Source organism: Rhinolophus sinicus, chromosome 13 (assembly GCF_057876585.1).
Source record: "Rhinolophus sinicus isolate RSI-liver-muscle chromosome 13, RSI-T2T, whole genome shotgun sequence".
Classification (NCBI taxonomy): Eukaryota; Metazoa; Chordata; class Mammalia; order Chiroptera; family Rhinolophidae; genus Rhinolophus; species Rhinolophus sinicus.
Genome location: NC_142513.1, coordinates 23,262,597 through 23,278,747, shown reverse-complemented (window position 1 = coordinate 23,278,747; position 16,151 = coordinate 23,262,597). Strand labels below are relative to the sequence as shown.

Below are 16,151 nucleotides of genomic sequence, written 5' to 3'. Positions count from 1 at the left end.
TTTCCCGTTTTGCTCCTTATTTTCTCATTTAAACCTACCCAATGGGATTATTCTTTATCTTCTTTCTTTAGAGGTATTTACTGGATACAGAATTCTAATGTGGCAGAGTTTTTTCCTCAGCACACTGCAGATATTAAACTGTCTTGGTTTCATTTGTTGCTATTGGAAAAGCAATTGTTCTCATATTTCTATGAATGTAATCTGTCTTCTCTTTTTGCTTTTCAGATTTCTCTTTGTCTTTGGTTTTTTGTTATTGTATGCTTAGTTGTAGATTTCTTTTTATTGTTTGTTATTTGTTGGCTTCTGGAATGTGATTGTGTCTGATTGCTTCTGGGAAATTCTCGACTGTTAAAACTAATGTTGCCTTTGCCCTGTCCTGTTTTCTTCTTCTCTTCTACCAGTTAAAAATATGTCAAACTTTTCACAGTATTATTCCTCTCTTATTTTTACATAGCTTTGACTTTTCTGCTACATTGTGGATAATTTCTAGCCTATTTTTCAGTTTATTAGTTTTCAGCTTTGTTGAGTCTATTGTTAAATCAATCCATTTCAAGTTTTTTGTTTCTGAAAGTTCTATTTTGTTCTTTAACTTTTTGAAATCTGTTACTTTTAAAAATATCCTGTTCCCTGTTGATATTCTGAAATTTATAAGCATATTTGTTTCATAGTTTAAATCTGGTAAGATCAGAAGTGTCTGTGGGTCTTTCCTGTTGTCTGTCTTTCTGCCAGTTTTTAATCTTGGAGTCTTTTCCTTCAGTGCTTCATTATCTTTGACTACAAGCTGGATGTTGTATTTGAAAAGTTACTTGTAGGAATTGTTTGAGCCCCACACATACGTAGCAGGGTACTTTTCTCCTGAGAGCTTACTTACTCATGTCAGGTATCTGGACATTACTGGTCCAGGGACCACTTTAAAACAAGCTCCAGATCTGATATTCCCCCCAAAGGGCTGTAATTCTTCCCTGGATCTTCACTCCCCATTCTCTCTCACCCTAAGGTTATCACTCTCTGAACTCGCATCTTTTTATGGAGAAGTTCTCCTTTTAGACTCTTCACCTTGTGAGGGCCCTAGGCTTTGGTTTCTGTTAGAATAAATTCTTATTTTCAGGGATCAACAAAGACCCTTTGGGCTTCCTTCCTTGTTTGCTTGCTTCTCTGGGTTCTCATTTTTTCACTTTTGGCTATAATTGCTTATCTGTTTTATTTCAGAATGAGAGACAGAAAAGGGGAGAAGGTGTGTGTGTGTGTGTTCCATTTTTTTAGTTGTTCACAATGGGAAGGTTGACCCAAATAAATTAGCCCACCATTGCTGAAAACAGGAAAATTATTTGCAAAAATCTTGTTTTTTTACTTTGAAAACTGAAAAGCTGTAATCACACATTCAAGGATCATCTACACCCCCAAGTTACTTGTCCTTTTTAGACATTCTGCTCTGTGACCTCTGCAGTAAAGCTGATTTGTATGTGGAGTGGAGAAAGGAAGAGAATGAGATCTGAATTGCAATGATTGTGAATTAATGATTTTTTTTTTGAAGACACACACAGTAACAGCCGAGTAAAGTGCACTAGTATTCCCCAAATCAGATATAAAAGGGTTGGTGATCTGATGTGCTTCTCGTAGGGGATAAAAGGTGTGTCAGCCTTTGGTAATTTCAGGGTCAAAATTACAGGTCTTTAAAATTCTTCACTTGCTTCAAGTATTGTGCTTTATAATTTCTTGTTTTCGTGTTCATGTGAGTAATTCCTGCGCATTCTTCAAAACTAAGCTTAGATGTTATTTTTTCCCTGACAGCTTTCCCCCAAATATTGAGGTACTCCATAAATATTTGCTGAATGAATGACAATAGGTTGGTGGGTAACCTGCATTCCCTTTGATGCCTGCAGAGCACCCTATGTAATTCTTTCAGGCACTGATCACTTGAGATTGTAATGGTCTGTTTTCTTTGTCAGAGGGGAGAGATACTTTCTCTTTATTCTCCAGGGCCTAGGTAAAGAATCCCTTCTTGGCAACAGGCACACATTTCCTGGTACATAGTAAATGTTCAGTAAATGCTTACTGAGTGAACATTCTTCTCCTGATTTAAAAAGAGGAGAGAATAATCATTATGTTGTTTTGTACACCTGAAACTAATTTTTAAAAAAGGAGAATATTGGAAATTAAGGCCAATATGGACATTTGAAACAAGTTTTACAGAGTATTAACAACTTTTTTATGTTCACATGGCCTTCTAAGCAGTGCCATGTTTGAAAGGGGAAAAGGCAAGATTTTGTGACTCAGTTTGTCTGCTTCTACAAGGCAGGAACATATACCCAGTTTTTCCCCCTGAGTTCCACAAATCCTGTTCTCTCCTACCAGTTTATGCTGATTGCTAGGAAGAAGAGGTCGTTCTCTCCAGCAATGTTAAAAGTGTTGTTTTCCTCATATAACTGCTTTTCCTCTCTCAACAGGCAGTCCTCAGTTATGCAGAGAGTATAATATAAACACGTTCCTCATTCTTTTTTTTCTTTTTTTTAAGATTTTATTGGGGAAGGGGCACAGGACTTTATTGGGGAACAGTGTGTACTTCGAGTGCTTTTCCAAGTCAAGTTGTTGTCCTTTCAATCTTACTTGTGGAGGGCGCAGCTGAGCTCCAGGTCTAGTTGCTGTTGTTAGTTGCAGGGGTGCAGCCCACCATCCTTTGTGGGAGTCGAATTGGCAACCTTGTGGTTGAGAGCACAGGCTCCAACCAACTGAGCCATCTGGCCACCCGGGAGCTCAGCGGCAGCTCATTGACTTCATTCTAGTTGCAGAGGGCACAGCTCACTGGCCCATGTAGGAATCGAACCGGTAGCCCTGTTGCCCAGAGCTCGTGCTCTAACCAACTGAGCCACCTGTCCGCACTTCCTCATTCTTTGCTACAGAAATCTTTGTCCTGTCTGGATGGTTATGAGATCTTATTCATTCACTATAGTTGATCTATGGTTGCCAGGAGGTTTTGTTTTTTTAAGATAAAGACCCAAATAAACATTAGGGTTACAAGAACTAATAAAACTGTAATACAGTTTGAAAATGGACTTAGCTTTTCAAAGTTCTGAAATAATCTTTTACAGTTCTAATACTAGAAAATTCATTCTCTAAAAATACATTAGCGCAAATGACTAATCAGACTTGTGCAGTTTTCTGGTGTTAGACCATTTCCTAAACCTCTAATTTTCTTTTTAGTTGCCAGATTGAAAAACACAAATCACATGGAATAGAAGAGATTAGAGGGACTGAAGAGGGCAAGAGGGGTTTTTATTGAAATTAATTAGTTCTGTTACATTCCATTTTATGTCAGTAAACTCTGATTGTGGCAGTGCGTAATTTAAAAGCCTTACTGTTTAATGGAGTTTTCATTTCCTTGCATTTCATAAAGAACAGATCAAGCAGAGCCATGTAATTGGCTTTGGTTATAGGTGTGGTCTAGTTTTAGTAGGACAAATTTTTTTGACAAGATAATTTTTCATAGTTGATTGGTTTCTGTTGGTTAAACATTGAACAAACAAAATGTAGCCATGTCTTCAGGGTCAATCTGAGGGCTTTTAAGATAGAAGTAGTGATCTGAAATGGTTAGCTACTAAAGTTAACACCTCCTTTATGCAGTTACACAGGAACAGTAAGGATTAAGGAAATGGAAATTATTAGGAAAGGTAATACTTTTTCTGTAAGTCAGAGTTTCAGGTGTACTTGTATGATGAGCAGTGGGAAGGAGAATTGACCTTGCTGGATATATCGCTCTTAGGCACTTTTCCAAACTTTCAAATAAGCTGTTACAAAAATTGCTAAAGTAAAGTTTCTCCAGTGTTCTCTTAATATTAATTGTTGCGGGGAGACTAGTCTTCACTGTGGCCCTGTTATTTAATAGAAAAACTGTAATAATGGGAGGGAGAGAGAGCAAAGGGAACAATTACTCAAGAATCCTTGACGTGGTCTTCCAGTTCCCCTAGCTCTGTACCCGATGACCAGAAGTGTTTAGGGCACCCTACGTTTTGGAAGCAACTTCATTTTCTTTTCATTTTTTAAAAAAATAAACCACCATTGATTGATCAACAAGTGAAATTTACTGTGCGTCCTACAAAATGCAAAGCCTTGAGCTGTGTACTATGAAGTAAAAAGATAAATCAGACGTGATCTTGACTCGGGGAGCTAAGAATCTAATAGGGAAATTAAGATTTGAAGACTACTGCATACGAGGTGCAGAAAGTGTTAAGTTCTATAGGAATGAAAAGACTTGAACCTTGAAGGTCAGCCAACTTGACTTGGAATCCCAACTCCATGTCTGCTGGAGATTCTCGGTCATGCTACTGAGCTTTATTTAGGCTGTTTTCTTAATCTGTAGATTAGGGAAGGAAATGTCTGCCTCATAGAGTTGCTGGGAGGGTTAGATATTTAAAGCTGAGAAGCTCTTTCAGCTCGACTTGTGATATGTAATTGCTTATTTGGTATCTTTTTTAATGTCTAAAAGCTATTTTAACCTCATGTCCAAAACCTGACTTGCGAGCTCTCTTCCAGAATGTTTTCTATTTCCGTGAATGGCATCAACAGTCTATCTAGCCAGAAATTTAAAACTCAACCTCCCGCTCCTTACCCCATTATCTAATCCACCCAGAGCTATTTATTTTCCACCATAAAGTTTGTTCCACATAGTAGTCCACTCACCTCCATTGCGACCACCATAGGTCAAGCTTTCATCATCATCATCTCTCACACCACAGCCTCCTGTCTCTCCTTAGCTCTATTCTCCCTACCTGTCCCATGCCCCGCCAAAGCAGACTTTTCAAAATTACATGTTGGGTCACTTTTCTGTTTAAAACTCTTCGATGAATTTCCAGTATCCTTAGTCTGCAGGTATATTCTTAAAGGCATATTTGTCTCACCTTTGTTCTGCCTTGCTTGTTATTATATTCCCAAGGCCTAGCATAGTAGTACTTTTTCATACTATAGGCTCATATATTTAAGGGATGAAAAAGGAAGGAATGTATGAAAGAACCAAACCAATAATTGAGAAATTTAGGCTGTCCCTCCCTGTATTTCCTTCCTGTTGGGCTGCATGTGAATATACTTGCATATTTTCAGAGGTGCAAGTGAAATACTGTTTCTGAATAAAATGTTTATCTTTGATGACATCTTTTTCCTGTCTTCACGACCCCTCTTTATTCCCATCCCATCACCCTCCCTCAACTCTCTTTGCACCCTTTTATTGATCTGAAGTTGCTGAGCTACGGTGCAAGAACCCGTTTTCTTCTCCCCATACAGTTAATGAAGGCCAGCCATTTCAAATGTGTGTGATTGACTCTTACTATAAGCTGATTATTTGGTATGCATGAGCGTTGCGTGAAGCACCCTTTTGGGGTGCTGCAAAATACTTGTCCTCCCAGTGGAGAATCACTTCCACCAGTTCATAAATTAGGTTCCAGCTGATGAGACACAAAGCTGCAAGGGTCAAACAAGTACTTGAGTTTCAGTGGTGAAGTCTTGCTCTGCTCTTCACAGAGAATGCCAAGGCCTTTAGAGAGCAGAGGAAGACTGGATGGTAAGCGTGTGACAGATACTCATGGGCTAGGAAATGGGAGTTGGGAGGTATTTCCCACGTGAGTCAGTTTAAAGGAGAAGTGAGGTCTCATTTTGTAATGTCATGTCTACCTATGAGTTGCCCTCAGAGGCTGGGAAGTATTTTAAAGAAAACTGAGGATGAAGACTATGTAGTCTTTTAAAGATAGATTTCTGTTTATTAGTTTTCATTAAGGAACATGGCATAGTAATAATTTAATAATAATTTACATGTGTTTGGTGTTTCTGAGCCCTTTCTGCAAGATACTCTCACTTGCTCTTCTCTTCAGTCTGCAAGTGCAGTTAGGCAGGTTTCATAAGTGAACCAAAGCTGGAAGAAGCCCAACAGAGGTCCACTTAGGGATTTGAAACCAGGACTCCACTGCTTGTTTCATCACCCTATTGCATCTGATCCCAGTTACTAAATTTGTGTTGATTTACAAACTTCTTAAGCTGATAGGGGAAGGGCTTTGAGATCCACAGGTAAAGGTTATCTTCTAATAAGGTTTAAAATAGCAACCAAAAGAATAAAATGCCCATAAAGGAATATCGGAGACCGAAGAAAAAGATAGTTTTTATCAGATAAGAAGCTAAGAATTTAGAAGTTGAGTATCATTAAAAGTCACAAATACCTAGGGACAATATTTCTACTGGTTTCAGCTGTTGTCATACTGTTTTGGCTGTTTGTGTACACACACACACCCATACACCCATATCCATCTTCTCAGTGTCTTGGTGTTGTCAATGTAGACATAATAGCCCCCCAGAAGGGAGCAGTCCTACAGCATAAATGACCTTGTTTCTTTGGAAAGAACAAAAGTTACCATCAGTGTCTACTTTCTGGTTTTTTGCTTGTATGTGTTTTACACTTAACTGATATTAGGTAAAGGTAAATTAGGTTACTGTCACCCTGGTTGTTTTATAAAACCAAGGAATGAATATTTGGAAATAATTTCAAAGACTGTTTTCGTTCACTTTTAATAAGCATTTGAAATTTGAATAGTTTTATTGTTTTCAGGCTATTTAAATTTATACTCACGCGACCCCAGAGTTGAATACAGGCAAGTTACAGGGGTTTATGAATGAGAGATTTCATGAGTAGATAATACGAGGTATGATCAAACAATACAGTGAATGTTTAAATTTAAAAAAATTTATTACAATAAAAGACACATTGCCATTAATCCCTCTCAAAATACTCACCCGTGTTTCAAACACACTTATCTCATCGTTCTTGCCACTTTCTGAAGCAGTTCTGGAAGTCCTCTTTCGTGAGTGTCTTTAGTTGCACTGTCGTGGCTGCCTCAATGTCCTGAATCATTTTGACTTTGTGGAAGAGCTAGAAGTCGCCCGGTGCCAGATCTGGTGAATAAAATGGATGAGGACACACCGTAATGTTTTCATTGACAGATCGCCATACCAGAAGCGATGTGTGACATGGAGGGTTGTCATGATGGAGGATGATTTACAGCACACTTTAAAATACACCTTCTCTCGGGGTGGCTGGTTAGCTCAGTTGGTTAGAGCGTGGTGCTAATAACACCAAGGTTGCCGGTTCAATCCCCGCATGGGCCACTGTGAGCCATGCCTTCCTTTAAAAAAAAAAAAAAATCTACTTAATAAAATAAAACACACCTTCTCTTAACCATAGCTCACACCTGACTGCCCCAAACAAATTGAAACTTGTCACCCTGTTATTAAGGTTCCAAACACCGCTTCCCGTATTGAAGATCCCTGCTTTTCTGTTGGATGGCGCTCGGCAGCAGCATTTACCGTATTTATTGGTCACAACAGAAAGGCTATGTTTTACAGGGGTATCACTTCTCGTGTGGCAATTTCTGTCAAATAAAATCATTACTGTGTGTCCTCATCCACCTTATTCACCGGATCTGGCACTGGGCGACTCTGGCTCCTCCCCAAAGTCAAAATGACCATGAAAGGTAAACGTTTTGAATTGATTCAGGGACGTTGAGCAGCCACAACAGCGCAACTAAAGACACTCACGAAAGAGGACTTCCAGAATTGCTTCAGAAAGTGGCAAGAACGATGGGATAAGTGTGTTTGAAGCGAGGGAGGGTATTTTGAGAGGGATTAATGCAATGTGTCTTTTACTGTGATAGATTTTTTAAAATTGAAACATTCACTGTATTTTTTAGTCATACCTCGTACGTGGATCTTTTGATCTCATGTGTTGTGGGGGAGTATCACTGATTGTGTTTGTCATACTTCCGAGTACAGCATTAATCCCCAACCCAGTCTCTCGCTCTCTGAACGCTTCAAGCCACTGAAACCATGGGCATAAGAAGACATCTCTTCTGGCTTCTCTTCCTTGGGTGTGGTAGCTAAACTCCATCTTCAGTACAACAGTGGAAAGACATGGGGTTGTTGTAAACAGGTCCCTTAGAGCTCTCACGTAGGCACAGTTCTAAACAGTTTACATTCACTAACTAACTGAATCCTCATCACAAACCTGTGAGGTAAATACAGTTATCCCTATTTCATAGTCTGGTTGCATGTCAGCTCTTCCACCTGTGTGTCCTTTGGCAAGTTCCTTAACCTTTCTTTACTTCAGTTTCCTCATCTGTAAAATGGGGAAAATGATAACTTTTCTCACAACTTATGTGGTGAGGAGTAAATGAAATCCATTTAAAGCGCATAGTGAATGTGCATATCTTGCTGGCACACAGTGAGTGAGCACTTGTAGATGTTAGCTGTTGTTACCTAACTAGTTTATGACTGTATGACAAACGAGACCACTATCACAGCAGTCAGTATTAAGTAGCTATGTGATTGTGGGTACATTTTCCGGTTTTCTTATACCCATTTTTTAAAACCTTTTATTTGGAAGTAACTTCAAATATGCATGAACAAAAATAAAAATAATACAGATAAAGACACTAAACAAAAGATAAACAAAAGACAAAATAAATTGGACTTCCATCAAAATTAACTTTTGTGCATCAAAGGACACCAACTGAATGAAAAGGCAGCCTACCCAATGGGAGAAAATATTTGCAAATTGTATATCAAGGAGTTAATAACCAAAATATATAAAGAACTACAACTCGACAATTAAAAAAAAAACAATTAAAAAATGGGCAAAAATCTTGAATCTCTCCAAAGAAGGTATATAAATGGCCAATAAACACATGAAAAAAATGGTTAGCATCATTAAGTATTAGGGAAATGCAAATCAAAACCACAGTGAGATACCACTTTACACCTATTAGGATGGCTACTATAAAAAAATAAATGCTGGCAGGTGTGGAGAAATTGGAAACCTTGTGCATGGCTGATAGGAATACAAATGATGCAACCACTGTGGAAAAGAGTGGTGGTTCCTCAAAAAATTAAACAGAATTACTATATGATCAAGCGATTTCACTTTGGGTACATACCTAAATGAATCAAAAGCAGGAACTCCAAAAGGTATTTGTACACCAGTGTTCATAGCAGCGCTGTTTACAATAGCCTAAAGGTGGAAAGAACCCAAGTGTATATTGAGGAATGAATGAATAACCAAAATGTGGTCTCTACATACAATGGAAATATTCAGCCTTAAAAAGGAACTTATGGCATGTGGTACAGTACGGATGAATTTTGAACACATGCTAAATGAAATAAGCCAAACACGAGAGGACAAATAGCCTATGATTCCACTTAAATGAAGTACCTAGAGCAGTCACACTCCTGCAGACAAAAAAATAGGGTGGTGGTCATAAGGTGCTGGGAGGAGGAGGGAATTGGTGTTTAATAGGAGTAGTGTTTCAGTTTGGGATAATGAATAATCCTAGAAATAGAGGGTGTGGTGTGGTGATGGTTGCACAGAAGTGAATGTACTTAATGCAGCTGAACTGTACACTTAAACGTAGTTAAATTGGTGAGTTTTATGTATTTTTTATCACTATTTTTAAAAATATATGTTTCAACAACAAAAAAAATAGTACGAAAAACATCTGTATCCCCTTTAGCCAGATTTACCTGTTGTAGTATTTTATTTACCCCATTTGCTTTATCGTGTGTGAGTGTGCTGTTAAGTATACCTAATCTATCATCTAAATTCCAGTTTTATCATTTGATCTTGATAGTACTGTTTTTTAATAACATTTCCCCGCTCCAGTACAGGATACAGTCTAGGATAGGACATTGTGTTTAGTTGTCATGTCTTTTTAGCCTTCCTTTGTCTTTTATAATATTGACATTTTTGAAGAGCACAGTACCACCCTCACCCCCACCCCTCAATAGAATTGTCCTCATTTTCTGTTTGTCCAGTGTTTCCTTTTATTTAGATTGGGGTACACAGTCTTGGCCAGAAAACTGCATAGGTGATGATGTGTTCTCCTCAGGTTATTGCATCTGGAGACTTAATACATTTTTAAAGGCATTGTAACAGGAATCAACAAATGCTATAGGAAAAGGAAACTTAGTTTACCAATTTGGTAGAAAGCATATTTCTAAAATTTCACCCGTTTTCTCTCAAATTTTGCATTAGTTCAGCCAATATGTATTACTGGTTTCTGCCAGTTTTTTTAAGCTTGCTACTGTATTAAATCAAGAGGAAATTACTGATTTCAGTTTTTAAATTTAGTGAAATCAAGTGTGGCTTTCAAATGGTGACCAAGGGTTTGCTCATTATTACATAAGATTCCCCAAATGATTTGGATCAATATAAAATGACATTGAACTTCGATGTATGAGAATGAGTCTTTATTCCCCCTTCGTGGTTTTATCAAGTATTAGTCAGACTGACGGTTTATACTCTTGGCTTTGCCACAATTCCAGAGCCTTTTAGCACACCTATTTGAGCTGTAGAAAGTTGCTGAAAGTACTGTTCTTGCCAATATTTTTTGTAGAATGTGTAGGTGCTAGTAGTGCTGATGGGTCTACCCTCAATGCCATTTTTCCCTTCCAGGCTGTCTTATAAATTTTAGACGAGGTAACAAACTACTTTGAAGAATAGGATTAGGGCTAATACATGTTTGAGTTTCTTGGGGTTGTGTCTTGGGGTGGTTTTGTTTTGTTTTGTTTTTTCCCCCATATGACGGGAAACACTGTGGTTGGCACAGTTGGGATATATTCATTGATTTAACAGGTAGGAGAGCCAGAGGTATATTTGAGGCTATTGTTGTAACTTGATTTTATTTTCTTCCCATATGCTTTAAAAAAAATAATTCCTTGGCCTTTGTGAATTTTGTTTCTGCAGTTTGAAGAACACAGGTCTGAAACAAGGTCTTACCCCCCAGCCGCCTCTGAACACAGTAACTGCAGATCTCCAAACAGCAAGTCCAGCTTTGTCGCCAACCTGTCTGACATGTCGGGACCCGTGCCAAGCAGGGCCAGAGTTTACACAGATGTTAATACGCACAGACCCCGAGAGTACTGGGATTATGAGTCACATGTGGTGGAATGGGGGTAATTGTTTCCTTTTACTTCATTATACTCACCCAAAGGGCTGACTCTTGTGGATTTGTTGAGTAATTTATGTCAGGAAACCTCCCTGACTGTGCATTTATGAACCTCAAGATCGGAGTCTGATTTGTGTTTTCTTCTGCAGTGAAGAACCAAGGTATTGCTTTGGCAAATTAACAGTTTTGATGGGCTTGTCATTTAAGAATCATTTCGGTCTCTTCTTCCCTCTGATTTATATATATATATGCAAAGCTGGTAACAAGGAGTAACCTATCAGCTTGCCTCAGCTAAGGGCTTTGCAGTTAGGTGAGAATTAATACTTGAGAGACTTTGAAAACACCAAACTCTAACATAAAGTATTTTTGAAGTCAGAGAATTTTGCCCCATGATGATGATAAAGGATAAAACAGTTCTTCAGAAAGGTGTATGCTTTCTATTGAGAAACAAAATCAAACCCTTAAACATTTGCCATTATCACGAGACTCAGCATGTGTAAAATGTAATTCAGCCCAAAGTCTATCTAGAACAGTTGCAGTCTGCCTGAACAGCTGCGTTGGCCCTCTTAATTCTCTGTGCAGTCTCATTTGGATGTTTGTATTTCTTGTCCCAACGTGGTATATATTTATCAGGTCATACTTTTTGTGATAAAAGCATTTTGACATTCAGATGCAAAAGAAAGCAATTTGAAAACTCAAAGCAGCTCCCGTATGCTGCATTTTATATGTGATGTCCATCGCTTACAGGTGTATAAATACAGCCTCCCAAAATTGTCGTGATTAGTCATGATTGGGCCGTAATTCTTACCAGTAAGTATGTTGCCTCTGCACAGAGGCACCATGTACTTCAAAGATACCGTCAAGAACCAGTGGCACAATACCAATAAATGTTATCATTATTAATAATCTAACAATTCCCCTTATGTCACAGGTTTTGGATTCTAGGAATACCTGTTTTACTACAGAAATTTCAACCATTCTATTCAAATTGAGTGCTTTGCACTTAGTTCTGCTTAAATGTCACTAAACAGCCCTTTTGAGATTTTGGCATGGTGCTGTTTGGTTGCTTGCATTTGTTTTCTATGCCCTCCCATGGGAGGAGAACTCAGCCAGAACTAAGAGCTTCCTTCCTCTAGACCTGCCATGATTATTACGTTGTTTGTCCTTAGTACTTTTTGCGTTCCTCTTCATTCACTTTTCTTTTTAGCTGCTTGTGGAGAATGAATGACTTATTTGTTACACGTTGGATTCTCAGTGTCTCCAGCAGGAGTAAATAGAATTTAGGCCTTATTAAAAGGACCATGTTTGTCATTTAGAGCAAAGTCCTGTAAGTTGTAAGCAGAGGCAGAGAGAAAATGTTGGCATTTCCCTTATTTTTATCTCTGATGTCGCTTAGTGGTCATGAAATATGGGTAAAAGTAGAGGAAAGGATGCCCAACTATGGCTCATGCTGTAGTGTGATTTGCAAACGTATTACATGGACTGTCTTCAGAGCTTGACTTGGGGAGCAAGTGGGAGGTCAAACCTGTATGTTTGAAAACCACTTATGTGCAAAGAAGCCCATTGAAAATCCGCTGCTCCCCAGGTGTGGTTGAATTGAAATATTCTTCTAGCATGTATTCACTTATTGCTAGGTACCAACAACACTGGGCCAGGCACTAGGGGACAGGAATATATAAAAATTATTCTCCCGGGAAAGCTGTCTGTTGTTGGAGACAAGCATACATAACAAACCCTAATGCAAGTCAGCTATGTGTAACATGGCAGTAGAGGTGTAAACAATTCAGGATTTGAAAGAAGAATTGAAAGGCTTACATTTTTCTAATTCTAGGATTTGGAACAGACACACATTTTTAGCTGTCCCAATTAAAAAGAAACCAGTTTGGAATTCTTTAAAATAACTTACTTTTAACCATTGTGACTTTGACTCTTTTTGTTCACAGAAATCAAGATGACTACCAGCTGGTTCGAAAATTAGGCCGGGGTAAATACAGTGAAGTATTTGAAGCCATCAACATTACAAATAATGAAAAAGTTGTTGTTAAAATTCTCAAGGTGAGTACAAGAATAGAGATGATAATTTCAGAGGTATAATATTTGGAATTTAGATTTGTTTTAAGTAATAGTAACGCTTTCTTTAAAGTATCATTTGAAAAGGTTTTTTGGAGGGCTTTAACACCTTTATTTTATTATATCTTCTGAAATCAGTAGAGGTCTTCATTTGACAGATCAGGAAACTAAAGCAAGAGGAGTGATTTGACTCAAGTCATACAACTAGATTGTGGCAGAGGAAGGGAGTAAAAAAGTTCAGTCTTCTCTCTCCTAGGCCTAATGCTGATGGGATTGCCTAATACTGATGTTCTCGATTTTTAGCTCTATTCCATGCTTTTATGCTCAATAAGTTGTTACCTGTACTGTGTAACGATGAGCAGTGACAAACGCAGGCCTTTACAGGGCAGGCAAGTGACACGCAGCTGGCCTGGTGTACGTGCCAGTGCTGAGAGATGAGTGGGGACTGCCGCATATGCTCCAGCACCAGCTGCTTATCGCCTGCAGTGGTGCAAGTCAAGTGGTGCTTGATACTTTTTTGTAAAAACAAGCCAGAAATGTATATTTGTATATCAGTTGCCCTGATTTCTAAATGTTGGCTCAAGAGTTTTTTAAAACACTGTACAGATCCTAACTCAGTGGGTCAAAGTGTGTCCTGGGAATGTACGTATTTAAAAAAATCCAGGTTAAAATCCAGATTGTTAATCATCAAAATTTAGTCACCACCAGTCTTGTTAATGAAGAAATGATAATATGTTTAAAACGGTTTCTGAGAATTATATGCGCATGTCAGTAATCTGAGGTGACTGACACACTAGGAGAGACCTGCGTGGTCCGGTATAGCAGGCATGGGTCACATGTGGCTATTGAGCATTTGAAATGTGGCTGGTCCAAATTGAAATATGCTGTAAGGATAAAATATACTAGATTTCAAAGGCTTAGTACCAAAAAAGTGTATTAAATTGCTCATTAGTAATTCTTTATATTGATTTCCACGTTAAAATAAGATTTTGAATATATTTTGTTAAATATTTTTTTAACATGGGTACCTGAACATTTAAAATATATATGTGGCTTGCATTGGACCAGCATTTTGGACCAGCACTGTTGTTTTAGACTATATAGAAGGGAGGCTTTGTGGAGGGGGTCCAGTTGGACCAAAGCCCTCAGAAAAATGAAAAGGGTTCTGTACCACAAATGATGGGTGAGGACAAAGGAATATGAAAGATATACTCAAGTGGCTCAGCAGAGTGGTCTTTTTACAATAGAGGGAAGGGTTTATTTATAGGAATGTTGATCATAAGTCTAGACAGATAGTGTGTGTTATGTCCAAGCCATATTGTGAGATCTTTTCATATATTTCATTTGATTCTTACAACAACCTTACGAGATTGGTACTCTTGTTGATCATTTTACCTGTAATGAAAGGCTTAGAGAGGTTATGTCACTTTCCCACAGGCACGCAGCTAGCAGGTAATGAAAGTAGGATTTGTACTAGGCAATCTCGACTCCAGACCCACATTTAGCCCACAGGGTTATGCTGCGTAAACATGGTTTGGTCATCCTTCCTGTCGGTCCTGATTCTCTCGCCTCTGTTGGGTGTTTATAGATTTAGAGGGAGGAATAGAAAGAGCCCATGTTTGATCCCAACCAATAAAAAGATTTTTCAGGATGTACCTTAGTCTTACTAACCACTTCTTTTCATAGTTTGTATAGTTGTAGAAAGTTAACATGTATAGACTGATGATTGGAATGAAATGCTGATTCTGCAGAGGTTTGATCTTTGGGATGGAAATCTTTTTATTTCAAGTCAACATTTGCTAAGTATTTGCAAGGTGCCTGGCAGAAGGCTAGGAGAAGGGGGTTCAGAGATGAGTCAGACACATTTCCTTCCTTCAAGGAGCTCATAAGTAAGCCATTTATGTATTATATTACCTGTTGAAATACCCTGAAAACTTTACCCTTTCACTGATGGACTTTTACCCTTTCAGCCAGTAAAGAAGAAGAAAATCAAGCGTGAAATAAAGATTTTGGAGAATTTGCGAGGCGGTCCCAACATCATCACACTTGCAGACATTGTAAAAGACCCTGTGGTGAGTATAATAGGTGCTAGCAAGGCCCACTAGGGCTGAAGTGTTTGCCCGGAGCACACAGCTGGCCTTTCTGTTCCCCCCTCTACTGTTAAGTCCTGCTTTAAAAGTGCTTAATCAGTTATACCATTTAACTAGCTTGGGTCTTTCTTTCAAAGAGACCTCCACCCACAGACTATTTCTTATTCTTCTAGGCTAAGAGACTGATAGCACTGGAAACTGAAATGTGTTAATCCATTTTGCAAACTCAGGTCCGATGCCGATGGGCGATGGGTGCATTGTCGGGCTGCCTAGAGCCTGGTGAGACTTCAGCTCCATGTCTTCTGTTTGAAATCCATCCCCAAAATGACCTAAGTGTGGTGATGATCAGAGCGGGGAGGGCTTGTAGCAATAGAGGGTTTCCTGCTACTGAGGCGAGGACTGCCAAATTCACCATGTAGCATCTGCAAACATTGTGCCCGCTAAAGCTGCCAGGGCTATTGCTAATGTGTGTTTTCTTTTTCTTTCCCCTAGTCACGAACCCCTGCCTTGGTTTTTGAACACGTAAACAACACAGACTTCAAGGTATAACATATAACCAACCACTTCAAGCTGTGGGTTTTTAGACCACATAGAAAGCCTTTTAGGGATGTTACTATTAGAAGAGCTTCCTTCTAATTTGCTTAAAAAGAGCTTTGCATCTTTACAGTGTTAAATTTTAAGATAGAAATACTCCTGTACAAATTGTCCACTTTCGACATCTTGGTATTTTGCCCTTTTATTTGTTTTGTGCTCTTCTTAATGAGGAATAATGTTTACTTCTCACCACCTTTACCATTCATTTGACAGTTTCTGCTGATGTCAAATCTAATGAAACAATAACACATGTTCAGTCAGGATCTGGCCTAGGGTATTTCACTTTCAGTGTTCAGGAGGAATGTGTTGTGTATGGAAAAGCAAGATCTGCTTATACCTTAGGATTCCTCAGAAATTCTCGGCTTTAGATCTTTAAAAGGGACGGGTGAGGAAGGGTGTCATAAATTCTGCTACAACACAAACC

General features: G+C 38.6%; 1 protein-coding gene across 1 annotated transcript in view; it reads left to right on the top strand.

Moving 5' to 3' along the window:
• The window catches only part of CSNK2A1 (casein kinase 2 alpha 1), a 46,779-nt gene that overhangs the window by 16,865 nt on the left and 13,763 nt on the right, over positions 1–16,151 (top strand). Inside the window, exons 2-5 of the mRNA XM_019755194.3 lie at positions 10,772–10,980; positions 12,917–13,028; positions 15,014–15,115; positions 15,626–15,676. Coding sequence (XP_019610753.1) covers positions 10,880–10,980; positions 12,917–13,028; positions 15,014–15,115; positions 15,626–15,676 — 366 coding nt within the window. The 5' untranslated portion in view covers positions 10,772–10,879. The remainder of the gene's footprint in view (positions 1–10,771; positions 10,981–12,916; positions 13,029–15,013; positions 15,116–15,625; positions 15,677–16,151) is intronic.